The following is a 26,535-nucleotide window of genomic DNA, read 5'->3' as shown; positions in this document are numbered from 1 at the left end:
TAGGCCAAAAGTCAGTAAGTTCCCCTTCCTGGACATCATGATGAGCCGACATTGACCTCACAGCACTGCCTCAGAGCAAACAGGTCATAGGAAGGATCATATTTATCATTCCTTGTCTGCAGATCTAAAACTCATCAAAACCAGTTCAGAGACCATACAAACCCAACAGAGAAAAGGGGATTTCTGATCTGGCAGGACAAGAGGGTCCCGGGACCTCAAATATGCATCAAACACTAAACAGTCCAAACTAAATATCTTCCCATGGGGGGAGTAGTTCTTCACTGTCCAGCAACCCTCCTATTCCCCCCTCACATCCACATCCTATTATTGTGTGACCAATACCATCCAAATCATTCTTACTTTCATTTCCCAAAGTTATCCGTCTACAAGGAGACCTGTATAGATCACATGATGGCACCAATGAGGATGGAGGAGGACCGGAGTCACATGACTGAGAAGATACTAAACCTCACCCTGGAGATCATCTACCTGCTGACCGGAGAGGTGAGGAGGATTCTGGGAGGTCACATGAAATCACTCTTATCTCTATTAATAAAACACAGACCTGACCGGAGAGGTGAGGAGGATTCTGGGAGTCTAACATGATATTCCTATTGGTTCCACAATATAGAGAGTTCCTCTTCTGAAGTCAGGTGATCATATGACCATCACAGTGCCTCCATGTGACTCCCTAAACCCTGAGAGACACAACATGCAGAAGATTCTAGAAGTCACCAAGAAGATGATGGAGCTGCTGACAGGAGAGGTGAGCGGTGCCGGGAATTCTGGGACATTCTCCAGTAACAGACAAGGGATGTGTCTGGATGGTGACTGTATCATTGTGTGTGTCAGGTTCCTATAAGGTGTCAGGGTGTCACTGTCTATTTCTCCATGGAGGAGTGGGAGTATTTAGAAGGACACAAGGATCTCTACAAGGACGTCATGATGGACAATCAGCCGCCCCTCACATCACCGGGTAAGAGGAGACTTTATTGTAAAGGAGAGAGCAGTACGGAGGATCCACCTAGATCCCCCATCATCTGATAAACACATAGAAACAATGGATTCAGTCAGTGTGTGTGTTTCCTACAGATGGATCCAGTCATGGGAACCCACCAGAGAGATGTCCCCGTCCTCTGTATTCCCGGGATTCCACACAGGAAGGTCACACCATCCCTCACTATTACAAGGTTGGTGGGATGGAGCATCTAGAACATGGACTTGTGGAGACAATGTGTGGAGTTTTTTATGTGACCTTATATTTTACAGATGATATTTTCTCTCATTTCCTTGATTTAGAGTGGAGATCCAATCGATATAGAATTTGAGGTGAAAGCAGAAGAAGAAGAGGCGTATGTGAGGGATGATCAGCAGTCTATGGAGGAGGATGGAATAACGGGGACATTTATAGAGGAGGACACTCCTACAGAGATCAGCACAGGTGGGTCATGAACACTAAATCCATTCCTCCACCCATACTGCTCACTGATTGGTCCAGAGTAGGGCGGGGACTGGGTGATATCAGCCTGTAATCCCCTGGTCACTTTCCTGAGCTGTGTTTCCCATCCTGCCTGTTGTGGGCGGAGTCCTGGTTTGGGGGAACCAATCAGCTCCTGTCTAGTAATCCTTTTTGTATTTTAGTCCATGGCCGGGAGATGAGGAAAACCTCCGAGGATTGTCTCACTTTGTCTCCAGACTGGAAAGTAGAAGATGAGGACATCACACAGTATAGTCCAGGAGAAAACCCGGCTCCCTCCAATGTCCATCCGGCACCACCCAGTGTAGATGGACCATCGGATTCTTCGTATCCTGAGGAACCTCAGACTGTGCAGGACTGGGACAGCCTTCCAACAGGGAAGAGCTTCTCCTGTAATGAGTGCGGGAAAGGTTTCCATTATAAATACCATCTTAATGTGCATAAAAGATCTCACACGGGGGAGAAGCTGTTTTCCTGTCCTGAGTGCGGGAAATCTTTTTCTAATAAGTCATATCTTTACACACATCAAAGATGTCACATGGGGGAGAAGACATTTTCCTGTCCTGACTGTGGGAAATGTTTTCCTCAAAAGTCCAATCTTTACAGACATCAGAGATGTCACACAGGGGAGAAGCCGTATTCCTGTCCTGAGTGCGGGAAATATTTTTCACAGAAGTCTAATCTTTACACACATCAGACATCTCACACGGGGGAGAAGCTCTATTCTTGTCCTGAGTGTGGGAAATGTTTTTCACGGAAGTCCGATCTTTACATACATCAGACATCTCACACGGGGGAAAAGCCGTATTCCTGTCCTGAGTGCGGGAAATGTTTTTCACGGAAGTGCAATCTTTACACACATCAGAGATCTCACACGGGGGAGAAGCCGTATTCCTGTCCTGAGTGCGGGAAATGTTTTTCACAGAAGTCCGTTCTTTACACACATCAGAGATCTCACACGGGGGAGAAACCGTATTCCTGTCCCGAGTGCCGGAAATGTTTTTCACGGAAGTCCAATCTTTACACACACCAGAGATCTCACACACGGGAGAAGCCATATTCCTGTCCTGAGTGCGGGAAATGTTTTTCGCAGAAATCCCATCTTATTGCACATCAGAGATGCCACACGGGGGAGAAGCCGCATTCCTGTCCTGAGTGCGGGAAATGTTTTTCAACGAAGTCCAATCTTTACAGACATCAGCGATCTCACACAGGGAAGAAGCCACTTTCCTGTCCTGAGTGAGGGAAGTGTTCCTCACTGAAGTCCTGTCTTCCCATACACCAGGGGTCCCACACAACCCTGGAGGTGTATTAGTGCCTTGAGTGCGGGAAATGTCTTCTAGATGAATGTTGCTGGACATCCCAGGTCTCATGTGGGGAAGAAGCACCCCCTGATATACACCTCAGATATACTCCATGGCTGATCTTCATCATGGAAGAAACAGTTGATAAGGAGATGAGAGGCCCCCAAAGACATGGATGAAGTGCAGTAAATGTCGGGGTGCAGAGTGGTCAGTAGATCCTGGAAATGAAGGACACAACTGCAGCCCTTCTTGGGTGTCGGAGTTGCGTTTCCTGATAATGATATAGCGGGTTACAGAGCTAGAAGCCGGGAGAGCCCAGATCTCGTTATCGGGGAACTTTACACAGACAACAAGAACTTCTGAAGTTGATGTCCTTCATTTCAAGGCTCTACAGAACAGTGGTGACCCCGAAGTGTCTCTCTGTCTTCAGTCCATCCTTCTCCCATCCCCCAACAGGACGGAAGGAGAACTCCGCCCCAAACTAGGGGGGAACTTTCCTCTCATTATTTCCCTTGGCTTCTGTGTGGGTTTGGGTGGTTGGAGGAGTGCGGCACGAGAGGGAACACAGCTTGTTGTTCTATGTCTACCTATGGGGTCTGGGTAGAGGGGATCCACCAGAAAATATTTCTACTCTTTGATTTTGTGCAAATCGTTTCTGTTTTCACTTTGAAGGGGGATATTATGTGTGGTTTGTAAAAGGGATTGGCCCAATAGATACCACCCCACTTAGAGAATAGATGAAGTAATATGACCAGCATTAATTCAGCCATGTCACATGTTGGTCTTTTCATACAGTGATTTCCTATGATCATTGGCTCCATCTAGTGGCCATAATGCGGTATTGAACTGTTTTTCCTGACTGAGGTATTTTGGAAGTAATACATCATTATGGCCACTAGAGGGAGCTGACGATTATAGGAAATAGCTGAGTTTATTAAAATATGGCCAGAATTTGTCAAGGCTGGACACATGCTTGTCACACTCCCCAACATATTTTTTGCATAGACCCCTTAGTTTACTGTGTCAGGGGTGGTTTCAGTACAGTAGACATTGAAGACATAAATTACATAAAACCACAGAATTAAACTATCCATTGATTTTAAACCAAAAATACCTCAATTGGCCTTTAGATGACGCTAGTATCCTAGCAATTAGCACCATCTAGTGTCCAAATTGTCAGGGAACACCCGAACAATTGATTTAGTCAGCCAAATCAATCAAATCACAGTATCTCCAATACAAAAAAATGATTTATAAAAATAATTTAACTGACCTAATTATTCTGAAAAATTCTTTAAGAACTCAAAGATCTGTGTAGGTATAGACTGCAGAGTATGAAAATCAATATTTATTTACATACGTCACTTACAAACACCATAAACAATAGTCAGATTGTGATTTACACTGACACTAAGATGTTTCTGTAACAGCTCTAATATAGAGTGAATTAAATTCAATAATCAGTCTCCCTGTAAACATCATAACCAATAAAAACAGACAATAATCTGTCTCCTGCAGAAGGAATAAACTATGCAGAATAGTCCACCAGTATGGCCTAAGAACAGGAACATTTTTATAAATGACTTAACTTGAAGTGATGTTATCATGGGGAGAGTTATTAGGTTACAAAGGAATGTGGCAATTGACTTACTAGTCTAAGCAAGCAAAATCAACAGAAAATATGTAATTACCCTCCAAGTATCAGGTCATCTTTTACAGAACTGATGATCAGACTCAAAGATGGCTGCTGATTAATGGTTGGGGTTGAGCTTCCACAAAATGGTGTTTCTTCTTCAGTTGATGAGTGTCTTTAGATGATCTGAGTCTGAGATGATGTCTACCTTCCAGATGGCTGTGTAGATGGTCCTCCCTCTGTGAGTGTTCCTGCCGGTTTTATCTAGTTATGACTAATACACTCTTAAAATCTGAATAAACCTGGCCCAGAAGGTGGAACCTTCTCTGTGATTGGGAAATCTGATTCTCTAACCCACGTTTACTCAAGCATTACCTCCCATGGCCACTGGGTGTCATCCTTGGATAAGAATTGTCTGGTCTGAGTTTATTTCGGGATGGAAGTAACTAATCTGTGATCGGGAAAAATGAATATTTCACTATAACAAGTTGGCCCTTGTGAAATCTATAGAATGCCTTGGAGAGTAGATATTATTCCTCATTTACAATCATTACATTTTGGTGTAACAGTGATTAAATGGAGAATTGTAACTATCAGGAGGTTGGATTACATAAAGCGATTAGAATAATAGTTGTACACACAGAGGAGAGATAATAAAAGAATAATTTGTATACTGATCTACTGATTGATTACGGCTTTGGTAGCATGCATACAATATTCCTAACAATACCGATAAACTCCAACACACTAAATATATATCATGGGATTACAAATCCACAAACATACCATAATATACTTCCTACATTCTTATGAGACAATCTGGTATTTTATCCCCATCAGGTCTTTTTGTATAATCTGAAATATATGGAAATGGAGGTTCCTTTTTGTACCTTTTCACCAAAACGAAATGAGTCTCAGCAGTGTTACTGGAGTCACCTTGTTACATAGTTACAGAGTTCATCTGGATGGAAAAAAGACACCAATCCATCCAGTCCAACCAACATAAAAAACAAAACACACAAATAGAACATTACATGAGGAAATGTACATCTTACTGTAAAGGTCTCAGTAATCTATAAACAGAAGAATCCAGAAAAGAACTCTCACAGATCTGCAGCTTTGTAGAGTTAGCATTCATAATACACGGCTCAAAAAATGAAAGAAAGACTTATTAATCAAAGTCTAGCATCAAGTCAATGAGACTCCTGAGATATTGATCTGGTCAGTGAAGTCGCAGAGGGGGTTGTTCATCAGTTTCAGCTGCTTTGGTGTTAATGAAATTAACAACAGGTGCACTAGATGGGCAACAGTTAGTCAACCCTCAAAACAGGAATTTACAGGTGGAGGGCACTGACATTTTTTTCCCTGCTCATCTTTTCTGACTGTTCTTCACTAGTTTTTCTTTTGGCTAGGGTCAGTATCACTACTGGTAGCATGAGGTCATACCTGGACCCTACAGAGGTTGCACAGGCAGTCCAGCTCCTCCAGGATGACACATCAATACTTGCCATTGCCAGAAGGTTTGCTGTGTCTCCCAGCACAGTCTCAAGAGCATGGAGGAGATTCCAGGAGACAAGAGCATGGAGGTGATTCCAGGAGACAGGCAGTTACTCTAGGAGAGTTGGAAAGGGTCGTAGAAGTTCCTTAACCCACCAGCAGAACTGTATCTGCTCCTTTGTGCAAGGAGGAACTTCATGAGGGTGGCCTGAGGGCCCGACATCCTCTAGTGGGCCCTGTGCTCACTACCTGGCACCATAGAGCTGGATTGGCATTTGCCATTGAACACCAGAATTGGCAGGTCCAACACTGGTGCCCTGTGCTTTTCACAGATGAGGGCAGGTTCCCTCTGAGCACATGTGACAGACATGAAAGGACATAGCATCTGAAAGGACAGAGCAGCTTCTAGGCTAGAGGTGTCACCTGGATGCCAATACAATGTTGTCACCTATGTAGCCAGAGTTTGCCACCTTCTTGAACCTAGAAGAAGAATCCTAGTCATTTTGGCTACAAGAGTCAGCAGGAGACCGTGAGAAGGCTCCGAAGTGTCTGTCAACTTTGATTTAAATCCAGAAATCAAAGGAATGTATTTCATCTCTCATAAAAGCTAAAATATTTGTTGCAGAGAGATGAAACTACTTCCTTCTGATTGGACACACTGTAGGCTACATCTGCATGTAAAACTGTATTTGTAGCCCCTGTGGAATCCCAGAGAAACACAGGAAATGGTTCTATGGTGCCTGATTGCAACAGCTGAACAGCGATTGGTACTGTTGTGTTCGGACTAACACACTGATGTCGGAAATTCTATCCCTGACCAAGTGATCCAAACCATTCCTGGCCCATTCAGATCTGGGCACTTCAGAACCCAGAACATCCTATGGGCTGCTACAGAAACACCCCCCAGGGTTGATTGACCAAGGGCTAATGTGCAGCCCACATCCATATTTCAATAAATTAAGGACCCTGAGATATGGACAGGGTGATTCGTACGGAGCTGGTTCCATGTGACTGGCGAATCACGGACTTTCTCTGACTTGCTCCAGTCACAGGATAAATCTTGGTAAAAGTTTTATTTCTGTTTTTATTCCCTTTTATTTTATTGTGAATAGCCAATTGTGTGTCTTTTTGTATTTTCTGCAACTTTTTTTTCTTTGTACATATTTAATACATTGCCCACTTTCGGGATATTACATCATAAAATGAATAAGTGACTTCTGTGTACTAAGCTCGGGCTCATATCTCCGGAGAGATTGTTGTATTGTAGAGTCTATGTGCTCGGTCTACGTTCATCGCCAATCTGTATGCAATTGTACTGTGTGTTGGCAGATTGCCTGCAGATTGTAACATAGCAGATCTACCAGACCGAGATCTGTGTGTGTGTGGTGGCCCAGTAGACCAGTCTGTGGACAAACTGTTGGGTGGTGGCAAGCTACCGTGTGTTGTGTGTCTGGTGTGGGGGGTCTGTGGACAGTTGAAGAGTGATTAACACCGGGGTTCTAGCTCGTAGGATAGCTGGAGAAATCCTAGAAGGTTGTGCCAATTTCTAGACTGCTCCTCAATCCTTAGCGTGCACCAGATTGTATATAGGATTCATATCTGCCTGTGTGTGGTCAGCCAGCTGGATTGGAGTGGAGTCTCCCTCTAGTGGTGGCCAGAGGTAGTGCGGGCTGTGAAAGGGTATCCTGACCAGTCTTATATGCTCAAAGTCCCCCTCATTCCCTCTTTACCACAAGTCATGGGCGGACCACGCCTTGGTTAGCTAGTCACGGTGGGCGTGAATTTTATCCGTGACACAGTGTATAATCCATGATGTGGGACTTCTCTTGTCCTCATTACATTGGAGGACAGAAACTCTTCCATTGTGACATTTATTCCCGAGCTCTCCCAGAATCCCTCAGCTTGGAATAATGGCCGCTGTGTCTGCAGAAACGTAGAGAATACTTCCATATACCGCGTCTCTTCATCTTGTTCATCCTTCTCGTTGGCAGAACAATGACATCTCAGCTAGACTGGAGGATGTGGGGACCACCACGGGATTATTTGGTGTTTGTAATCACCTCCCCCTTGTTCCTGCACTGAGGGGTCCCGGCTTCCATTCCTTCTCTATACACAGAACTAAATACTTCAGTTGGGGAGAAGTGTGTCCCTTGCGGGACTTGAGACCTGAAAATGACCCTTGTCTATTATTTGGTATAATAACTCCCATGGTTCAACCCGGGAAAATGATGAAAATATGATCTTCCTCATAGAAATTCTAACAAAAGGCAACATTTTCCATTTTAAGTCAAAGTTTATTTTAAATGGTTTCCCATTTACACAGAAGGAATGTACATGCTTTGTCACTGAGCGCACTGCTAGACAAATGTTTTTATGAATAGACCCCTAAATGTCAGGAGATATAATATATTCTATTATATTGTATTATGTTATGTTAAATTATATAAAGACGGGAAGTAAGGAGCAGATAAATGAACAGACCTCCTAGTAATGTCATTACCAGGCTGCAGCTAGGGGGAGCTCTAATGTTTGAAGTGTTCCCACAGGAAAGTGATTCCTTCTAGCTCACATATACTTTTTGTATGTCTAGTAAAATTGGACTTTTGAGGTAGAAGATTATACATTGTAGCGCCCTCCTAGTTCAGCCAGGGGGATCTACACCCTAATGGTTGGTCAGAAGCTGCTTAGCAGCTGAGGTGTGATAGCCAGAGGGGTCAAAATGTGGTCAGGGCTGAGAGACTCTGCAAGCCAGCCCCTCTGGAATTTCCCCCTGCTCTAAGGCTTTTGGAAGAGGGCCTTGGAGGCAGTGGGTGGATCTGAGGAGTGGCTGACTGCACTCTTGAGGGACCTAAAACATACATAAATAGTGTTGTGCTAACTCATATAGATACAATAGTCCATAAACAGGTTCCAATGTGATAGTTCAATCAAAATATGAAATATAAATATACATATAAAGTGCTGGAATGGTGAAAATCTAATAAGGTGCTTGAATGGTGAAGAATCACTACAATGTGCTCAGAATAAATAAAGTCTATTTGATAAACACGGTGCTCCACCTTAACTCAATGTTCCTCCACCTAAAAAATGTATGGATGGCCGCTCTCCTCCTACCATGGACCTATGAATGAATACAGGTCAACCAAGCCTGGTAATTCCGATGCTCTAGATGTCAGCAGATGACAGGCACCACCTTCCATAACAGTGTAAAATGGAATTCTTCTCACATGATAGAAGCAGTAACATAGCGATTTGCATTTCAAAACTCCCGCAATGACGTCACTAGGCTCTGCCCCCACGTGTTACGCCACCAACCACGTGGCTTCGTCAGGGAAACCATCTAGGTAACCATGACTACTGTTCCTGCTCCCTTCTGTAGAGCCTGCAACATCGCTGGATGTCACATTTTGCATGGAACAAAACCTTTTATCATGATACACCAATAATCCGACCTACATTTATTCTACAACAATATTATTAAAATAAAAACTTTAAAAAGATCGGAAAAAAGTTTAAAAAAATCCTGTGATTTTTTTACAGCCCCATTTTGTGGTCAAAAAGAATAACATCACCCAAGTAAAAATTCATTATAAATCATACTTAACACTAATCATATTAATAAAAAGGAAAAATAAAATTATTAAAATAATTATTATATGGCCGATAAAAACAGATAAAACCCACATTAATAATTATTGATAAAACTATTTAGGCAAATTCTACATTATGTCCTGATGGATAAAACGTCTGCATTTCGTATATCCTATGTGCTCTTCCTAATTGGAAGACTCTCCCCACTGCTATGCTTTGGTGGAGACTCTTCCATTCCTTGACCTTGTGTCTGGGTTATTTGGTGTTTTACTGTTTTATGCTGCATATTGTTGTTTTACCACTTGAACTGACGATAGCCATTTTCTGGGTGTCTTTTGTCTCTCCCCTATTTCTTCCTTATTTTTTTATTGTTTTTTTTTGAGGGTCATCTCAGGAATTTTATTTGGTTATGGATTCTTGATCTCCCCTATGGGAGGATGTGTGGGTCTCCCCATCGCTGTCTTGCATTTTTCTATGTCCACCTTAAGACCTAATAGTGTTGTTGTTCCCTTACTCTCCCATAATGTGCAGGTTCGGGATTCCCCTCTAAGCGTCTCAAGTTTTTTTCTCGTTATAAGTCCCTGGGAGCTGATATAGATGCTCTGCAGGAAACCCATTTTGTCTCCTCTTTCACACCACGTTATATTCATAGAGATTTCCCTGTGTGCTTTTTTGCTAATGCATCTGGGAAAAAACGAGGGGTAGCGCTCTGTTTGGCCCAGCGGTTATCCTTTACTGAATCTAAAGTGATACGAGACAAGGAAGGGCGATATCTATTGGTTAAAGGCCACTTGGGGGAAACTTAGTGACTTTCCTGATTTACTACACCCATAATGTGAATCAATTAGCCTTTTTTCAATCCCTGTTTCAATCTTTAGCTCCAGAACTGGAAGGAGATGTAATTTTAGTGGGGGATTTGAATTTGGCTTTAGATCAAATGCTTGATAAATCACGTGCGACCAAACTTGCATCCCCCAAAACAAAGTCGCAAATTTGCTCAACTTTTATATCGCTATAATTTGGTGGATGCATGGAGAGAGGCCAATCCTACTTCTAGAGACTACTCTCATTTCTCTAGAGCTCACAACCGGTATTCACATATACACCACATCTTTCTCCCTATGGAGTTGCTGCCTAAGTTGTGTTCGGCTAAAATTGTATGGACACCCTGGTCAGATCATGACCCGGTGATGCTAACAATCTCCAATTTAACTGCCAATCTGGCCAAGTCACACTGGTGATTGAACGAGTCCCTTCTTAGCAATGAGTCAGCTCGCCTTGAAGTGGTGGAGCATTTGAACTCTTACTTTACCATTAGTACAGCGGAAGACACGACCCCGGCTATTAACTGGGGAGCTCATAAAGCTTCTATCAGAGGTTTTTTTTATCCAACAAGTCTCTAGACTAAAGTGATCTCGTGAAGAGTTGATTTCTGCCAAAACTAAGGAATACGAGGCTTTACTGGCCCAACATAAAATTACTCCAACCCCGGACTTGTTACTTAAGGTAGAACAGGCTCGTTTGGAGCTTAATCTTTGTCTCACCACAAAACTGGAAAACCAGCTATGATGGATGAATCATAACTTCTTCACATGGCGAGACAAACCGGATTCTAAACTTTCCCCTAAACATTCTAACTTACAGCTTCCTAAGCTTAGGCTTTCGGGAGGTCACATCTCACAGGATCCTCAGAAGATCCTTCAAGAATGTAATAAGTATTATTTTACCTTATATAGTCCACACCAGCCTGTTGAGCCTTCCGTGCTTTAAGATTTTTTAGGACCCTTGCAGCTTTCTTCACTTGCCGACGCCCACAGGGAACTTATGGAACAACCTATAACTAGTGAGGAACTTGGTAAAGTTATTAAAATGCTGATGTCACATAAGTCCCCGGGCCCCGATGGTTTACCAAATGTTTACTATAAAATCTTCTCTGATCATCTTCTCCCTCATATGGCTCTTTACTTCAGTTCCTTGAGAGAAGACGGGGTGATTCCTTTAGATGAAAATAAAGGATATATTAGCATTATTCCTAAACCTAATAAAGATGCGACTGATATCCTTAATTATCGGCCTTTTTCGCTACTAAATTGTGACCTGAAAATATTGACAAAACTTTTGTTCCTGAGTCTTAATTCCTTTTTGGTGCAGTATGTTCACAAAGACCAATCGGGTTTCATATCTGGTTGCCAAATGTTAGATCAGATTCGAAGGTCCATAGCTTTGATTTCTGCTGTTTACTCTAATTGGGATGCCCCTCTTTCTAGGGAATTGCTGCTTCTTTCTTTGGACCTCCATAAAGCTTTTGATAGCTTAACTTGAAAATATTTGTTTACTGTTTTGCAAGCTTTTGGATTTGGTCCTGCATTTCTTACACTTTTGCAGTCATTATACAACACCCCCTCAGCTCAAGTGTCCATTAGAGGTTACAGATCCCCGTGTTCCAAATTCGACGTGGCACTAGACAGGGTTGCCCACTCTCCCCACTGCTTTTTGCTTTGGCAATAGAACCCTTAGCTATGGCGATCCGCTCTCAAGCCGGAATCCACGGGGTCCCCTGTGGTCAACAGGAACATAAATGCTCTTTTTTTGCTGATGATGTTCCCATGTATGTTACATCCCCTCTAGTACTCTACCTAATCTATTATCTCTCTTGTGTCACTTCTCTGAACTTTCTGGACTGACTCTAAATTCTCATAAAATGATAGCCCTTAATGCTTCATTACCTTCTTCAATGGAGCAACGGCTTCAAACTCTATATGACTTTCAATGGGCTAGCAACTACTTATTGAGACCCTATTTTACCAAGCAAACTATCCCCCTCTTTTCAAATGACTTTGGGAAGATCTTCATCGTTGGGCTGCTTACTCTGTATCTTGGTTTGGAAGGATCAACTCTATTAAAATGACCTTTTTACCTCGACTATTATACATCTTTCGGACCTTACTGATACCAACTCTGAGACGCGAGCTGCGGCTCCTACAGGCAGAGGTGCTTTGTTTTGTGTGGAACAATAGAAGGCATCAGATGAACCAGAAGATATTATACACTTTAAAGTCGCAGGGTGGGGTTGGTCTTCATTATTATTATACAGGATTTATACGGTGCCAACAGTTTGAGCAACGCTTTACAATATAAGGGAGACAGTACAATTACAATACATTTCAGTACAGAAGGAATGTGAATATTATCTCTATGCTTACTTCCAAGCTGCTCAAATTGTGCAATTGGCCTATACTACAGCTAAGGGATCTACTCCCCTCTGGGTTTCTATTGAAGCTCTTTCCTGCCATCCTTTAGCGGTCGGTTCCTTGCCTTGGCTCCCTAATAGATCCCGCCCTCCTATCTTATGTCCTAATCTGTCTTTCTCATTGACAGTTTGGGACAGAGTACACCATCGCAAACCATTAGCCTCCCCACATGCTCCCTTAGCCCCAGTTTTTTGTAACCCTGAATCTGTACCGGGTCTGGTCCCGGCCCAATTCCAATGGTGGATCAACAAAGGGTTGCTGCGGATAGATTACCTCCAGGGTGTAAGGTTTTTATCCTCTTCAGTACTTTACAGAGAAACTACAGATGCCCCCCATGTAAATGTTCAGATATAATAAAGTTGCCTATTTTATCAGCTCAAAAATAGTTTTACTAGATGGAGCGCCCATTCTTACCAGTTTTGAACTTTCCTGTCAGTGTACAAATCTCTCTAGAGGCCGTATTTCTGTGGTGTACGCCCTTCTTGCTGATCCAAACTGTAACTCCCCTATATGGATCAATGGGAACGGGACCTGAATGTTAGTTATGATCTATCTGCTTGGCAAGACATAGCCCTGGAATTATCTAAAGATTCCATCATTACTACCTGAATTGAAGCAAACTATAAAACTATTGTGATGGTACCGGGTCCCTACTCGGATGGCGAGGACCATCCTTCTGCCTCACCAATGTGCTTTCAGTGTAGCGGCCAGATGGGTTCTATGTTCCACGTTTGGTGGCAATGTCTGATAGTTACTAGATTTTGGATCTGCATGTCTAACCTTATGTACAGGGTGATGGGGGTTAATGTTGGTAGGGCCCCGGAATTGGCCCTCTTCCATAAATTTCCACTTACAGTACCAAAAAATACCCTTAACCACTTGCCAACCGCATATAGCTAAATGACGGCTTCACTGCGGCCGGCCAGTTCTGGGAGGGCATCATATGACGTCCTCCCAGAACACGCCCTCTCACGTGCCCCCAGAGGCACGCACTCTGCAATCTCCATGATGGCTGTGTGCTATGGACGCAGCTGATCACATGATGTGGTAAAAGGCCAATCACAGCGGCCTTTTACCACGTGATCAGCCGTGTCCAATGACACAGCAGATCACCGGGAAATGAAGTAGCCAGTTATCAGCTGCACTTTCCTCACGCTGTCACGGTGTGAGGAAAGTACTGCCGATAACCAGCAATTGTCAGAGGAGGGATCGGCACCGATCATCAGGGCGCTAATGATCAGTGCCCAGCAGTGCCGCCCACTTGTGCCCACCATTGCCACCCACCAGTGCCTCCCAGCAGTGTCGTCACTCAGTAGTGCTGCCAGTCAGTTCCCAGCAGTGCCACCAGTCAGTGCTGCCTATCAGTGCTCACCAGTGTCTCCTATCAGTGCTGCCTATCAGTGCCCATCAGTGCTGCCTATCAGTGCCCAACATTGTTTCATATCAGTGCCCATCAGTGCTGCCTATCAGTGCCCAACATTGTTGCATATCAGTGCCCATCAGTGCTGCCTATCAGTGCCCAACATTGTTGTATATCAGTGCAGTATCATCAGTGCCGCTTCATCACTGCCACCTATCTGTGCCACCTCATCGGTGCCACCTATCTGTGCCCATCAGTGCCCATCAGTGCTACCTATCAGTGCCGCCTATCAGTGCCCATCAGTGCTACCTATCAGTGCCCATCAGTGCTACCTATCAGTGCCCATCAGTGCTGCCAATCAGTGCAGCCTCATCAACGCACATCAGTGAAGGAGAACAATTACCTGTTTGCAAAATTGTATAATAGAAACAAAGAAAAACCTTTTTTTCACATTTTTGCTGTTTTTTTGTTTAGAGCACAAAAAATAAAAACCCCCAGCGGGGAGTAAATACCACCAAAAGAAAGCTCTATTTGTGTGAAAAAAATAATAAAAATGTCATATGGGTACAATCTTGCATGACTGCGCAATTGTCATTTAAATTGCGACAGCGATGAAAGCTGAAAATTGGCCTGGGCAGGAAGGGGGTAGAACTGCCCGGTAGGGGAGGGGTTAAGTGTCTTACTTCTATGCTGTTAGCAGCGAGAATCACTATGGAGGGGGACGGCGAGGGGGACGGCTGGCATTCCGTGCGCAAAGTACGCATTACGGCGCTAAGTACATCGCACTTCCAACACGGCAACAATGGAACATCCCAACATCCTCTCATCATCTCTCCTCTGATCTCCAGGTAATCACTGCTTCCATCGCCCTCTGAAACTTCCTGCTCTAACCGCAACTGACAACTGCCTCCTGTTGCCCCCGGTGACCACTGCTTTCACTGCTCTCTCAATCGCTAAGCTACTTTGCATGCCTGAAATTATCTACATTGTTAGATTGTTTCTGTTTTCTTTGTAACTATTGTGTATACTTCCTGTATGACATGACCTGAGCCTCATAGAGCCACATAGAGCCTCATAGAGCCTCAGCTGAGATCAGACACCTTGCCTTACCTTGTGTCCATCCTGCCTGTATATTGTGAAGGGCAGAACCCCTCCCCCATGTGTCATTTATTAGTTCTTAATTGAACGATTGCGTAACCTCCCCCCCTCCATCCAAGTATAAATTCAGTACAGTCCGGGGGACAGCTGACAAGGGAGAGGCTGGCATTCCTTGCACAAAGTACGCATTACAGCACTAAGTACATCGCACTTTCAACGCGGCACTTTAACTAAAGCAAGTACAAACATTAGTGCTCCACCTCAAGTAGATTGCATGTGCTCTTCCCTCTCCTCCCTCTCTTCCCTCTACTCCCTCTCTTCCCTCTCTTCCATCTCCTCCCTCTCTTCCCTCTCCTCCCTCTCTTCCCTCTCCCCTCTCTCTTCCCTCTCTTCCCTCTCCACCCTCTCCTCCCTCTCTACCCTCTCTTCCTTCTCCTCCCTCTCTTCCCTCTCCTCCCTCTCTTCCCTCTCTTACCTCTTTTCCCTCTCTTCCCTCTCCTCCCTCTCCTCCCTCTCTTCCCTCTCCTCCCTCTCTTCCCTCTCTTCCCCCTCTTACCTGTCCTCCCTCTCTTACCTCTCTTCCCTCTCCTCCCTCTTCCCTCTCTTCCCTCTCCTCCCTTTCCTTCCCTCTCCTCCCTCTCTTCCCTCTCCTCCCTCTCTTCCCTCTTCCCGCCTGCCTTCGTTTGTTATCTCTCTTCTCTCCAGCATGCTCTCGCTAGCTCTCTCTGTTGCTATAATGCCCTCTCTTCTCAAACTCTCTCTTGTTTACCCCCCCACCCCCCACAACCTGTACATATCACCCTCACTCCTGCCCTCTCCATATCACTGCACTTATCTCCTGCCCTCTCCATATCACTGCACTTATCTCCTGCCCTCTCCATATCACTGCACTTATCTCCTGCCCTTTCCATATCACTGCACTTATCACCTGCTCTCTCTTGGTCCACATAATGTCACCGCTACAAAATCACTGCGACATCTGCCCTCATATAAATCTCACTCCCACCTCACCTCCCTCACCCTCCTATTACTACTAACTTCTGGAGACATTGCCCCAAACCCTGGCCCTCCACCATCAAACTCCAACCCACAGAAGCAGCAACCTCCCCTCTTCGGCCACAGCCGCAACCCTCAATCTCTCATCTCAATCCCCCTGCTTCCAAGCACCAACCCCTCCCTCCTATGTGCCCTCTGGAATGCCAGCTCAGCCTCTCTACTATCACTGACCTCTTCCTCTCCCACTCCCTCAACCTACTTGCTATTACTGAAACCTGGCTCCAGGATTCCGACTCTGTCTCCTCAGCTGCACTCTCCCATGGCGGCCTCCTCTGGACTCACACACCCAGACCCAGCGAATGAAAAGGGGGTGGAGTCTGACTTCTTCTTTCCCCACAAAGCATGTTCCAGGTTCTTCCTGCGCCTCCGTCTCTGTCCCTCCGCTCTTTTGAAATGCACTGTATTCGTCTCTTTTCTGCTGTTTGTCTGAGGATCGTAGTCATCTACTAGCCCCCGGGCCCAGTGTCACGCTTTCTCAATGACTTTTCAGCATGGCTTTCTCTCCTCTGAGGTGCCCGCCATCATCCTCGGTGACTTTAACATCCCAGTCAATGTTCACACCCCTGCCACCTCTCAACTACTCAACCTAACTTCCTCATTATACCTAACACAATGGTCACAATCCACCATCCACTCCAATTGCAACAACCTTGACCTTGTATTCACCCACCTCTGCACTGCCTGTAACCTCTCTAACACCCCTTTACTCTCTCTGATCACAACTTTATCAGCTTCACACTCTCCCTGCCTCCTACCTCCCTGCCTCCTACCTCCCATGCCTCCTACTTCCCATGCCTCCTACCTTCCATGCCTCCTACCTCCCTGCCTCCTACTTCCCATGCCTCCTACCTCCCATGTCTCCTACCCCCCATGCCTCCAACCCTCACATGCCTCCTACCTCCCATACCTTCAACCAGCAAACCATTACCTGTAGAAACCTCCATCACCTCAGCCCTGACCTTCTCCACTCTACTACTGAGCGCCTCTATGATAAAATTGCACCCCTGTCCTGCCCAGAGCTGGCCACATCTGCCTACAACAACTATCTATCATCCTCCCTGGATGCTCTTGCTCCTCTCTCTACACGCCGAACCCGGCCTCGCCTGTCACAACCCTGGCAAACAGATGACACCAGAAGTCTCAAGAGACGCAGCAGCACTCTTGAATGAGCATGGCGTAAAACTAAATTCCTGAAATTCCTGAAATCCGCTCTTCTCAAATACATCTCCAGCCTCCACGCTGCTAAGCCAACCTACTATAACACTCTCAAGACCCTCTCATCCAATCCTCATCAACTCTTCTCTACCCTTAATTCCATACTCCACCCTCCACTGCCTCCACCCACCAACTTACTGCACAGGAGATTGCCAGTCACTTCAAAAGAAGATCGACACAATTCATGATGAGATCTCCAGTGTCAAGCTTCCTCCTCTAACCAACATACCAGGCCCAACACCAAACTCTACACTCTCCTCCTTCGACCCTGTTACCACCAAGGAAGTTACCGAACTCCTTTCCAAGGCCCGCTTCACCACCTGTCCCCTGGATCCTGTCCCCTCACGACTGTTGCAGCCTCCTTCCTGCTCTATCCTAAGCTCTCTAACCCACATCTTCAACCTATCACTCTCCATGGGCACCTTTCCCTCCCCGAGCAAACATGCACTGGTTACCCCCATCCTCAAAAAACCCTCACTGGACCCCACCTGTTTGTATAACTTAAGACCCATCTCCCTGCTCCTGTTTGCCTCCAAGCTTCTCGAGCGCCTTGTTCACAAATGTATAAACTGCTACCTCACCAACAACAACCTTCTTGATCCCCGACAGTCTGGCTTCCGCCCACAACATTCCACAGAAACTGCCCTACTAAAACTCACTAATGACCTACTAACTGCTAAAACCAACGGCCATTACTCCATACTATTCCCAACCAATGGCCACTACTCCATACTCATCCCAACCAATGGTCACTACTCCATACTCATCCCAACCAATGGCCACTACTCCATACTCATCCCAACCAATGGCCACTACTCCATACTCATCCCAACCAATGGCCATTACTCCATACTAATCCCAACCAATGGTCACTACTCCATACTAATCCCAACCAATGGTCACTACTCCATACTCATCCCAACCAATGGCCATTACTCCATACTCATCCTAACCAATGGCCACTACTCCATACTCATACTCCTTGACCTTTCCACTGCCTTTGACACAGTCAACCACCCGCTCCTCCTCAGTAAACTCCACTCCATTGGCCTCCATGACTCTGTTCTCTCCTGGTTCTCCTCTTACCTTTCTCAGCGCACTTTCAGTGTCACATACAACTCCTCCTCCTCCGATCCTCTTCCTGTTGGGGTACCCCAAGGCTCTGTCCTTGGACCCCTCCTTTTCTCTCTCTATACCTCCTCCCTGGGCCAACTGATAACCTCCCATGGCTTCCAATACCACCTCTATTCTAATGACACCCAGATCTATCTCTCCACTCCCCAGCTCACCCCCTCAATCTCCTCACGTATCACAAATCTACTGAGCGACATATCAGCATGGATGTCACATCACTACCTTAGACTCAATCTTTCAAAAACTGAGCTGTAATATTACCTCCCCCCGATCCCCCACTCATGACTTTCCCATCAAGATCAACAGAACAACCATTGGTCCTTCCCCTCATGCCAGGGTGCTAGGTGTAATCCTAGACTAAGACCTCTCCTTTGGGCCCCACATCCACTCACTGGCTAAATCCTGCCACCTCAACCTCCGGAACATTTCCAATATCCGCCCCTTCCTGACCAATGACACCACAAAACAACTTATCCACGCCTTGGTTATATCCCGCCTCCATTACTGCAACTCCCTCCTCACTGGTCTTCCGTTACACAGGCTATCCCCCTTCAGTCTATTATGAATGCTGCTGCTAGACTCATACACCTTACCAACCGATCAGCGACTGCCGCTAGACTCATACACCTTACCAACCGATCAGTGACTGCCGCTAGACTCATACACCTTACCAACCGATCAGCGACTGCCGCTAGAGTCATACACCTTACCAACCGATCAGCGACTGCCGCTAGACTTATACACCTTGCCAACCGATCAGCGACTGCCGCTAGACTCATACGCGTTACCAACCGATCAGCGACTGCCGCTAGACTCATACGCCTTACCAACCGATCAGCGACTGCCGCTAGACTCATACACCTTACCAACCGATCAGCGACTGCCGCTAGACTCATACACCTTACCAACCGATCAGCGACTGCCGCTAGACTCATACACCTTACCAACCGATCAGCGACTGCCGCTAGACTCATACACCTTACCAACCGATCAGCGACTGCCGCTAGACTCATACACCTTACCAACCGATCAGCGACTGCTGCTAGACTCATACACCTTACCAACCGATCAGCGACTGCTGCTAGACTCATCCACCTTACCAACCGATCAGCGACTGCTGCTAGACTCATACACTTTACCAACTGATCAGCGACTGCTGCGCCTCTCTGCCAATCCCTCCACTGGCTTCCACTAACCCAACTTATAAAATTCAAAATACTAACCACAACTTACAAAGCCATCCACAATCCTGCCCCTAGCTACATTACCAATGTGATAAAACGTGGGATCCGTGGATTCCATACATCTCCATGCCCTAGTACTTCCTGATTTGGCTCCCCTCTCCTCCCCTCTCCTCTCCTCCTCCTTCTGCCCTCTCCTCCCCTCCCCTCCGCTCTCCTCTCCTCCCCTCTCCACTCCTCTCCTCTCCTCCCCTCCCGTCTCCTCAACTCCCCTCCCCTCTCCTTTCCTCCTCCTCCTGCCCTCTCCTCCCCTCTTCACTCTCCTCCCCCTCCCCTCTCCTCCTCTTCCCCTCTCCTCCTCCCCTACCCTCTCCTCTCTTCCCTCTTCCCCTCTTCCCCTCCCCTCTCCTCTCTCCTCTCCTCCTCCCCTCTCCTCTCTCCTCTTCTCTTCTCTTCTCTTCCTCCCTTCCTCCTCCCCTCTCCCCTCTCCTCCTCCTCCTCCCCTCTCCTCCTCTACTCTCCTCCCCTCCTACTCCTCCCCTCCTCTTCCTCCTCCTCCTCCCCTCCCCTCCTTTTCCTCCTCCTCTCATTACTGTTACCCTCTTTTCTTCCTTTCTGCTGTCTCTTTTATTTTCCCATGTTCTGGTGCTAGTGTAGTTCCATGTTGTATGTGTTGTGCACTATGTGTGGTGTGATGATGAATGCTCTGTGTGATCCATATGTCTCCTATTATTGCTTCCCCTGTACAAGGTGGACTTAATGCTGGGAATGTTCTATGTGACGTCTCCAGTCATTATTGCACACATTTCCTGCTTCCCTGCGGGATGTCTGTTGTTTATTCATCCGCCTGTTTGTTGGGGATATTTCATACCTTATTTTATAACATGACACTTGTCTATTACATTTTCTGTAACTTGAAAAATTTCAATAAAGATATTGGAAAATAAATAGTTGGTTGCATAAGAGCTAGATTTATTTTTTCTCAGTTTTTTTTTTAGTTATTTTTGATCTTTCGTGAAATCCACAGGAACGGTTATTTTAATGTTTCTCGGGGCTGCAGTTCCTCTGAGCTCCACAAGGTGGTGATCTCACTTCTATCCAGAAAGGAAGTTATTGTAGAACACAGACAGGAAGTGATGTCAGGTACACACAGGAAGTGATGTCAGGCACAGACAGGAAGTCATCTGGAATAAAGACAGAAAGTTCCATGTGGCACAAAGAAGAGGAGACATTAGTGGAAGTGGCAGCAGAGGAGGTAATAAGATGTTATGTTCTATTTACACCCAGTAACCCCCCCATCATGTCTGTCCTCTTCCTCCGTAGCCATGTCCGTCCTCTTCCTCCATAGTCACGTCCACCTTCTTCCTCCATAGTCACGTCCGTCGTCTTCCTCCATAGTCACGTCCGTCGTCTTCCTCCATAGTCACGTCCGTCGTCTTCCTCCATAGTCACGTCGGTCCTCTTCCTCCATAGTCACGTCGGTCCTCTTCCTCCACAGTCACGTCGGTCCTCTTCCTCCACAGTCACGTCGGTCCTCTTCCTCCACATTCACGTCGGTCCTCTTCCTCCACGGTCACGTCCGTCCTCTTCCTCCACGGTCACGTCCGTCCTCTTCCTCCACGGTCACGTCCGTCCTCTTCCTCCATAGTCACTGTGACGTCTTTTATCTCCAGCAGATGATGATACACACATATATAGTGTGGGAACCCAGATTAACCCCTTCAGGGGCAGAACATTCCCCCACTTCCGGGGCCGGAACATTCTCCTCATTGTGGAGATAAATTCTTGTAATATGGTCCTCTAAACAAACAGCACTGACAATAAATAGACAAGACAAGGACCATCCTGACCATACATGGCCTACAAAGGGCAATGATGACACTACACAGGCAGCCAATGGGCAATCATTACACTATGCAGCCAACACAATGATGGAGTGCCGGGGTCAGGAGTATGGAGCATAGAGCCCCTTACATTGCTGCTCAGGAGGAAGAAAACATTGCCCAGCCGGCCATGAAGAATATGTTCCATCATTGGTATCAGAGGGAGGGAAATACTGAGGGGTCTGAGGGAAGTAGAGGAGCTGAGGGGTCTCTCGGGTTACTGAGGATGGGAGACTTTGGGGCCCCTGAGGGGATAGTGAAGTTAAAGGGTTTTGAGGGGGTAGAGTAGCTGAAGGAATCTGGGTCTTTGATAGGGTTGGCGGGGAGCAGGGCTCTGAGGAAGGAAAAGTTTGTCAGGCTCAGGGGGGACTCTGAGGTAGGGAGGGGGGCTCTTGGTCTCCGGTTGTCCTCTTACCTGCACTTACTTTCCAGAGCTCCTTACAGAACTCCTACCAGGAAAGGAAGGCAACCTTCACCTTCTTACCATCTCACTGGTCAAATAATGTATTCCAAGATACCAAATGGAATGCAGAAGGACAATCCTTCACCCTTGGTGGGCACTTGTTCTTAGAGGAGGATTCTCGGTGCATTATTGACTAAAAGGTAGTCAGGGGATCAGTGCTATACATCTTCAGGAGACACTCCAATACCTCCCATGACACAGGCTCTGGTAGTGCCCGGTGCTGGAATTCACAGCCCCAGGAACCCACCACCACTCTGTACAATGTCCTGGATACTACAGTATACTTGGTAACCAAACCCCTCCCCCTCCTGTCCTCCTTCTACCCACACTGCGCTGTCATTGGAGGGAAGAGAATAGGCTCCTTCCTCACAGCTCTCTACTCCACCAGCACCATCCTCCTGCTATCCCATCCAATCCCTTCTCTTACTGCAGAGAGTGACAGTGACATCACTCCTGTCAGTCAGCAGGCTGCCGGAGATTGGAGCCTTGCAGCCGGAGTTCTGCCAATTGTCCTGATTAGCCAGCAACTATGGCCAAAAGTCATCAAGTTCCCCTTCTTGGACATCATGATGAGCCGACATTGACCTCACAGCACTGCCTCAGAGCAAACTAGTCATAGGAAGGATCATATTTATCATTCCTTGTCTGCAGATCTAATACTTATCAAAACCAGTTCAGAGACCAAACAAACCCAACAGAGAAAAGGGGATTTCTGATCTGACAGGACAAGAGGGTCCCGGGACCTCCAAAATGTATAAAACACTAAACAGTCCAAACAAAATGTCTTCCCATGGGGGGAGTAGTTCTTCAATGTCCAGCAACCCTCCTATTCCCCCCTCACATCCACATCCTATTATTGTGTGACCAATACCATCCAAATCATTCTTACTTTCATTTCCCAAAGTTATCCGTCTACAAGGAGACCTGTATAGATCACATGATGGCACCAATGAGGATGGAGGAGGACCGGAGTCACATGACTGAGAAGATACTAAACCTCACCCTGGAGATCATCTACCTGCTGACCGGAGAGGTGAGGAGGATTCTGGGAGGTCACATGACATCACTCTAATCTCTATTAATAAAACACATACCTGACAGGTGAGGAGGATTCTGGGAGGTCACATGACATCACTCTTATCTCTATTAATAAAACACAGACCTGACCGGTGAGGAGGATTCTGGGAGGTCACATGACATCACTCTTATCTCTATTAATAAAACACTGACCTGACCGGAGAGGTGAGGAGGATTCTGGGAGGTCACATGACATCACTCTCATCTCTATTAATAAAACACAGACCTGATCGGAGAGGTGAGGAGAATTCTGGGAGGTCACATGACAGCACTCTTATGTCTATTAATAATACACAGACCTGATCGGAGAGGTGAGGAGGATTCTGGGAGGTCACATGACAGCACTCTTATCTCTATTAATAATACACAGTGTGACGATTGCGATATGAAATCCCTGCCCCTCTCACCAGACTCGTGACCGAAGGACTAGCCAATCTAAAACTGCGATGTCACATGCGTAACAATGCCACACCCAGCTGCACCCCGCACAATGTTTTTGCAGCTCACTGGACTACAAATCGATGTACCAGCAGCCTGAGCGCAATTGTTACTGGGTCAGGTTAATTACGCAATTAACCCTTCACACTGCCACCACCTCCTTTTTCTACAGAGAGGAAACTCGGCAATATCAGCAATAACACTAGGATGGTTGAAATAATCGTCTGTATACCACTGTCACCGCAGGCAGGTTATACAGAGGGTTAAACACACACAGTAGCGCTCTTCAGCGGCAGGAATTCATAAGTTGCATTAAAGAGCTTTAGAAACAGTTCAGCACTTTCAGAAAGTAAGTTTTATTACTAAAAGGTCAAAAGGGTGCAATAAAAATATTTACAGAAAAAAGATGTAACCAATATATATAAATATACACAGAGCAATAACACAGCAAAGAGACAACAGAAAGAAGTTTAGGTAGATAAGTACTAGCCAAAAAGCCTTGGGTTAAGCAGCTTCAAGTCTCATGAGCTAAAAAGGATTTCTTATCTCTACTGCTAGTTTCGATGTTAAAAGCAGGAGACTCTTCTCTTCTCTCATCCACACTCCAAGCATAACAACCTTTTTCTAGCAAATCCCAGCAGGGTGTCTCTTTGGAGCAGTAACCAATGGTCTCTTTTTGGGGAGGGGTGTTGGGTGGAGACGTAAGTTACAACCAGAATCTCTCCTAGCTAATATTTTGGCTCATAACTTTTCCTAGGTACATTTGCCGGCCTGGTCACTAGTATATTAATACTCAGCCACATCTGCGGAATGGTTAGAGATGAAACATGAAATATGCACTTGAATGGTTCAAGAGATATACTTTTCTGCTTTTCTCTGTATGTCAGCTAAGGGGTGTCACATACCAGGAGAATGGCCTCAATCTGAGCCTTCCGAATATAGGCTCCATGTTTAGGTAGTTATGTCCTACGTGAAGATATCAACTTATATAAAAAGTGAGTTTTTAAAAGTAAGTCTGTGTTTACGACCCCTTGGAAGGTCTTTTGAAGTTCAGTGAGGGACTCGGTTTATACTTTTACTATGTTCCAGATTGCACAGTTAATAGACAGCTATGCACCCAGCTCATGAGGTTTTATAGCTCGGAGCTTCTTGCTGTGCTTTGGCCGCCTGTGACCCTTCTCATCACTCAGGCCACATGTCACCCCACAGCGAGGGAGGGGGATGAGAGATCTACAAGATGGAGGGGGTAGCCTGCTTTGGGAGTTAGAAATTGTATAACATAGAAAATTCTTAACAAAACGGAGGGCCGTGTCCGTCTCTGTGTGCACGATTCCTACAAACAGACCTGACCGGAGGGGTGAGGAGGATTCTGGGAGGTCACATGACATCACACAGACCTGACCGGAGAAGTGAGGAGGATTCTGGGATTCTAACATGATATTCCTATTGGTTCCTCAATACAGAGATTTCCTCTTCTGAAGTCAGGTGATCATATGACCATCACAGTGCCTCCATGTGACTCCCTAAACCCTGAGAGACACAACATGCAGAAGATTCTAGAAGTCACCAAGAAGATGATGGAGCTGCTGACAGGAGAGGTGAGCGGTGCCGGGAATTCTGGGACATTCTCCAGTAACAGACAAGGGATGTGTCTGGATGGTGACTGTATCATTGTGTGTGTCAGGTTCCTATAAGGTGTCAGGGTGTCACTGTCTATTTCTCCATGGAGGAGTGGGAGTATTTAGAAGGACACAAGGATCTCTACAAGGACGTCATGATGGACAATCAGCCGCCCCTCACATCACCGGGTAAGAGGAGACTTTATTGTAAAGGAGAGAGCAGTACGGAGGATCCACCTAGATCCCCCATCATCTGATAAACACATAGAAACAATGGATTCAGTCAGTGTGTGTGTTTCCTACAGATGGATCCAGTCATGGGAACCCACCAGAGAGATGTCCCCGTCCTCTGTATTCCCGGGATTCCACACAGGAAGGTCACACCATCCCTCACCATCATCAGGTAGATGATGACAATTATTGGTAGTTGTGATTTATACACAGCATGTTTGTTACAATGAATGTTTTATTATATCTTTCAGAGTGGAATCCTCGGGGATGATAATATTGATGTTAAAGAAGAGTATAAAGAGGAGGATGAGGAGTATGGAGTGATGGAGGAGTTTTCAGAAGGACACAAGGATATGATGGAGCCACCTAATACCAGGAACCCACCAGAGAGATGTCCCCGTCCTCTGTATTCCCGGGATTCCACACAGGAAGGTCACACCATCCCTCACTATTACAAGGTTGGTGGGATGGAGCATCTGATGGACTTGCAGAGACAATGTGTAGATTTTTTATGTGACCTTACATTTTACAGATGATATTTTCTCTCATTTCCTTGATTTAGAGTGGAGATCCAATCGATATAGAATTTGAGGTGAAAGCAGAAGAAGAAGAGGCGTATGTGAGGGATGATCAGCAGTCTATGGAGGAGGATGGAATAACGGGGACATTTATAGAGGAGGACACTCCTACAGAGATCAGCACAGGTGGGTCATGAACACTAAATCCATTCCTCCACCCATACTGCTCACTGATTGGTCCAGAGTAGGGCGGGGACTGGGTGATATCAGCCTGTAATCCCCTGGTCACTTTCCTGAGCTGTGTTCCCCGTCCTGTATTCCTGGATTTCTCTCGGATAATCTTCCTTCTCTGTGCTGCAGACACAATTTATGTATCTAGACTGGATTTATGGAGGTTCTGGGGTTCAGCTGGCAGAAAAATGTTCATTTTTACTCTAAGCATTGCATAATGTAGGCACCCAGGACATGTGACTGGGGTCTCCTGCCTTGTGCCTGACTCCTCCAGGGGA

The 26,535-nt window shown here is 45.9% G+C and overlaps 1 protein-coding gene across 1 annotated transcript in view; it reads left to right on the top strand.

Annotated features, from left to right (window-relative positions):
- Nucleotides 1–1,655: 1,655 nt before the first annotated feature.
- The window catches only part of LOC149443080 (uncharacterized), a 63,624-nt gene continuing 38,744 nt past the window's right edge, over nucleotides 1,656–26,535 (top strand). Inside the window, exon 1 of the mRNA XM_089655934.1 lies at nucleotides 1,656–2,696. Coding sequence (XP_089512060.1) covers nucleotides 1,656–2,696 — 1,041 coding nt within the window. The remainder of the gene's footprint in view (nucleotides 2,697–26,535) is intronic.

This window comes from Staurois parvus, unplaced genomic scaffold, assembly GCF_062004578.1.
Source record: "Staurois parvus isolate SC_StPar_1 unplaced genomic scaffold, SC_StPar_1.0 ptg000877l, whole genome shotgun sequence".
In the NCBI taxonomy this organism is placed as follows: domain Eukaryota; kingdom Metazoa; phylum Chordata; class Amphibia; order Anura; family Ranidae; genus Staurois; species Staurois parvus.
This window is presented reverse-complemented; position numbering and strand designations above follow the sequence as displayed.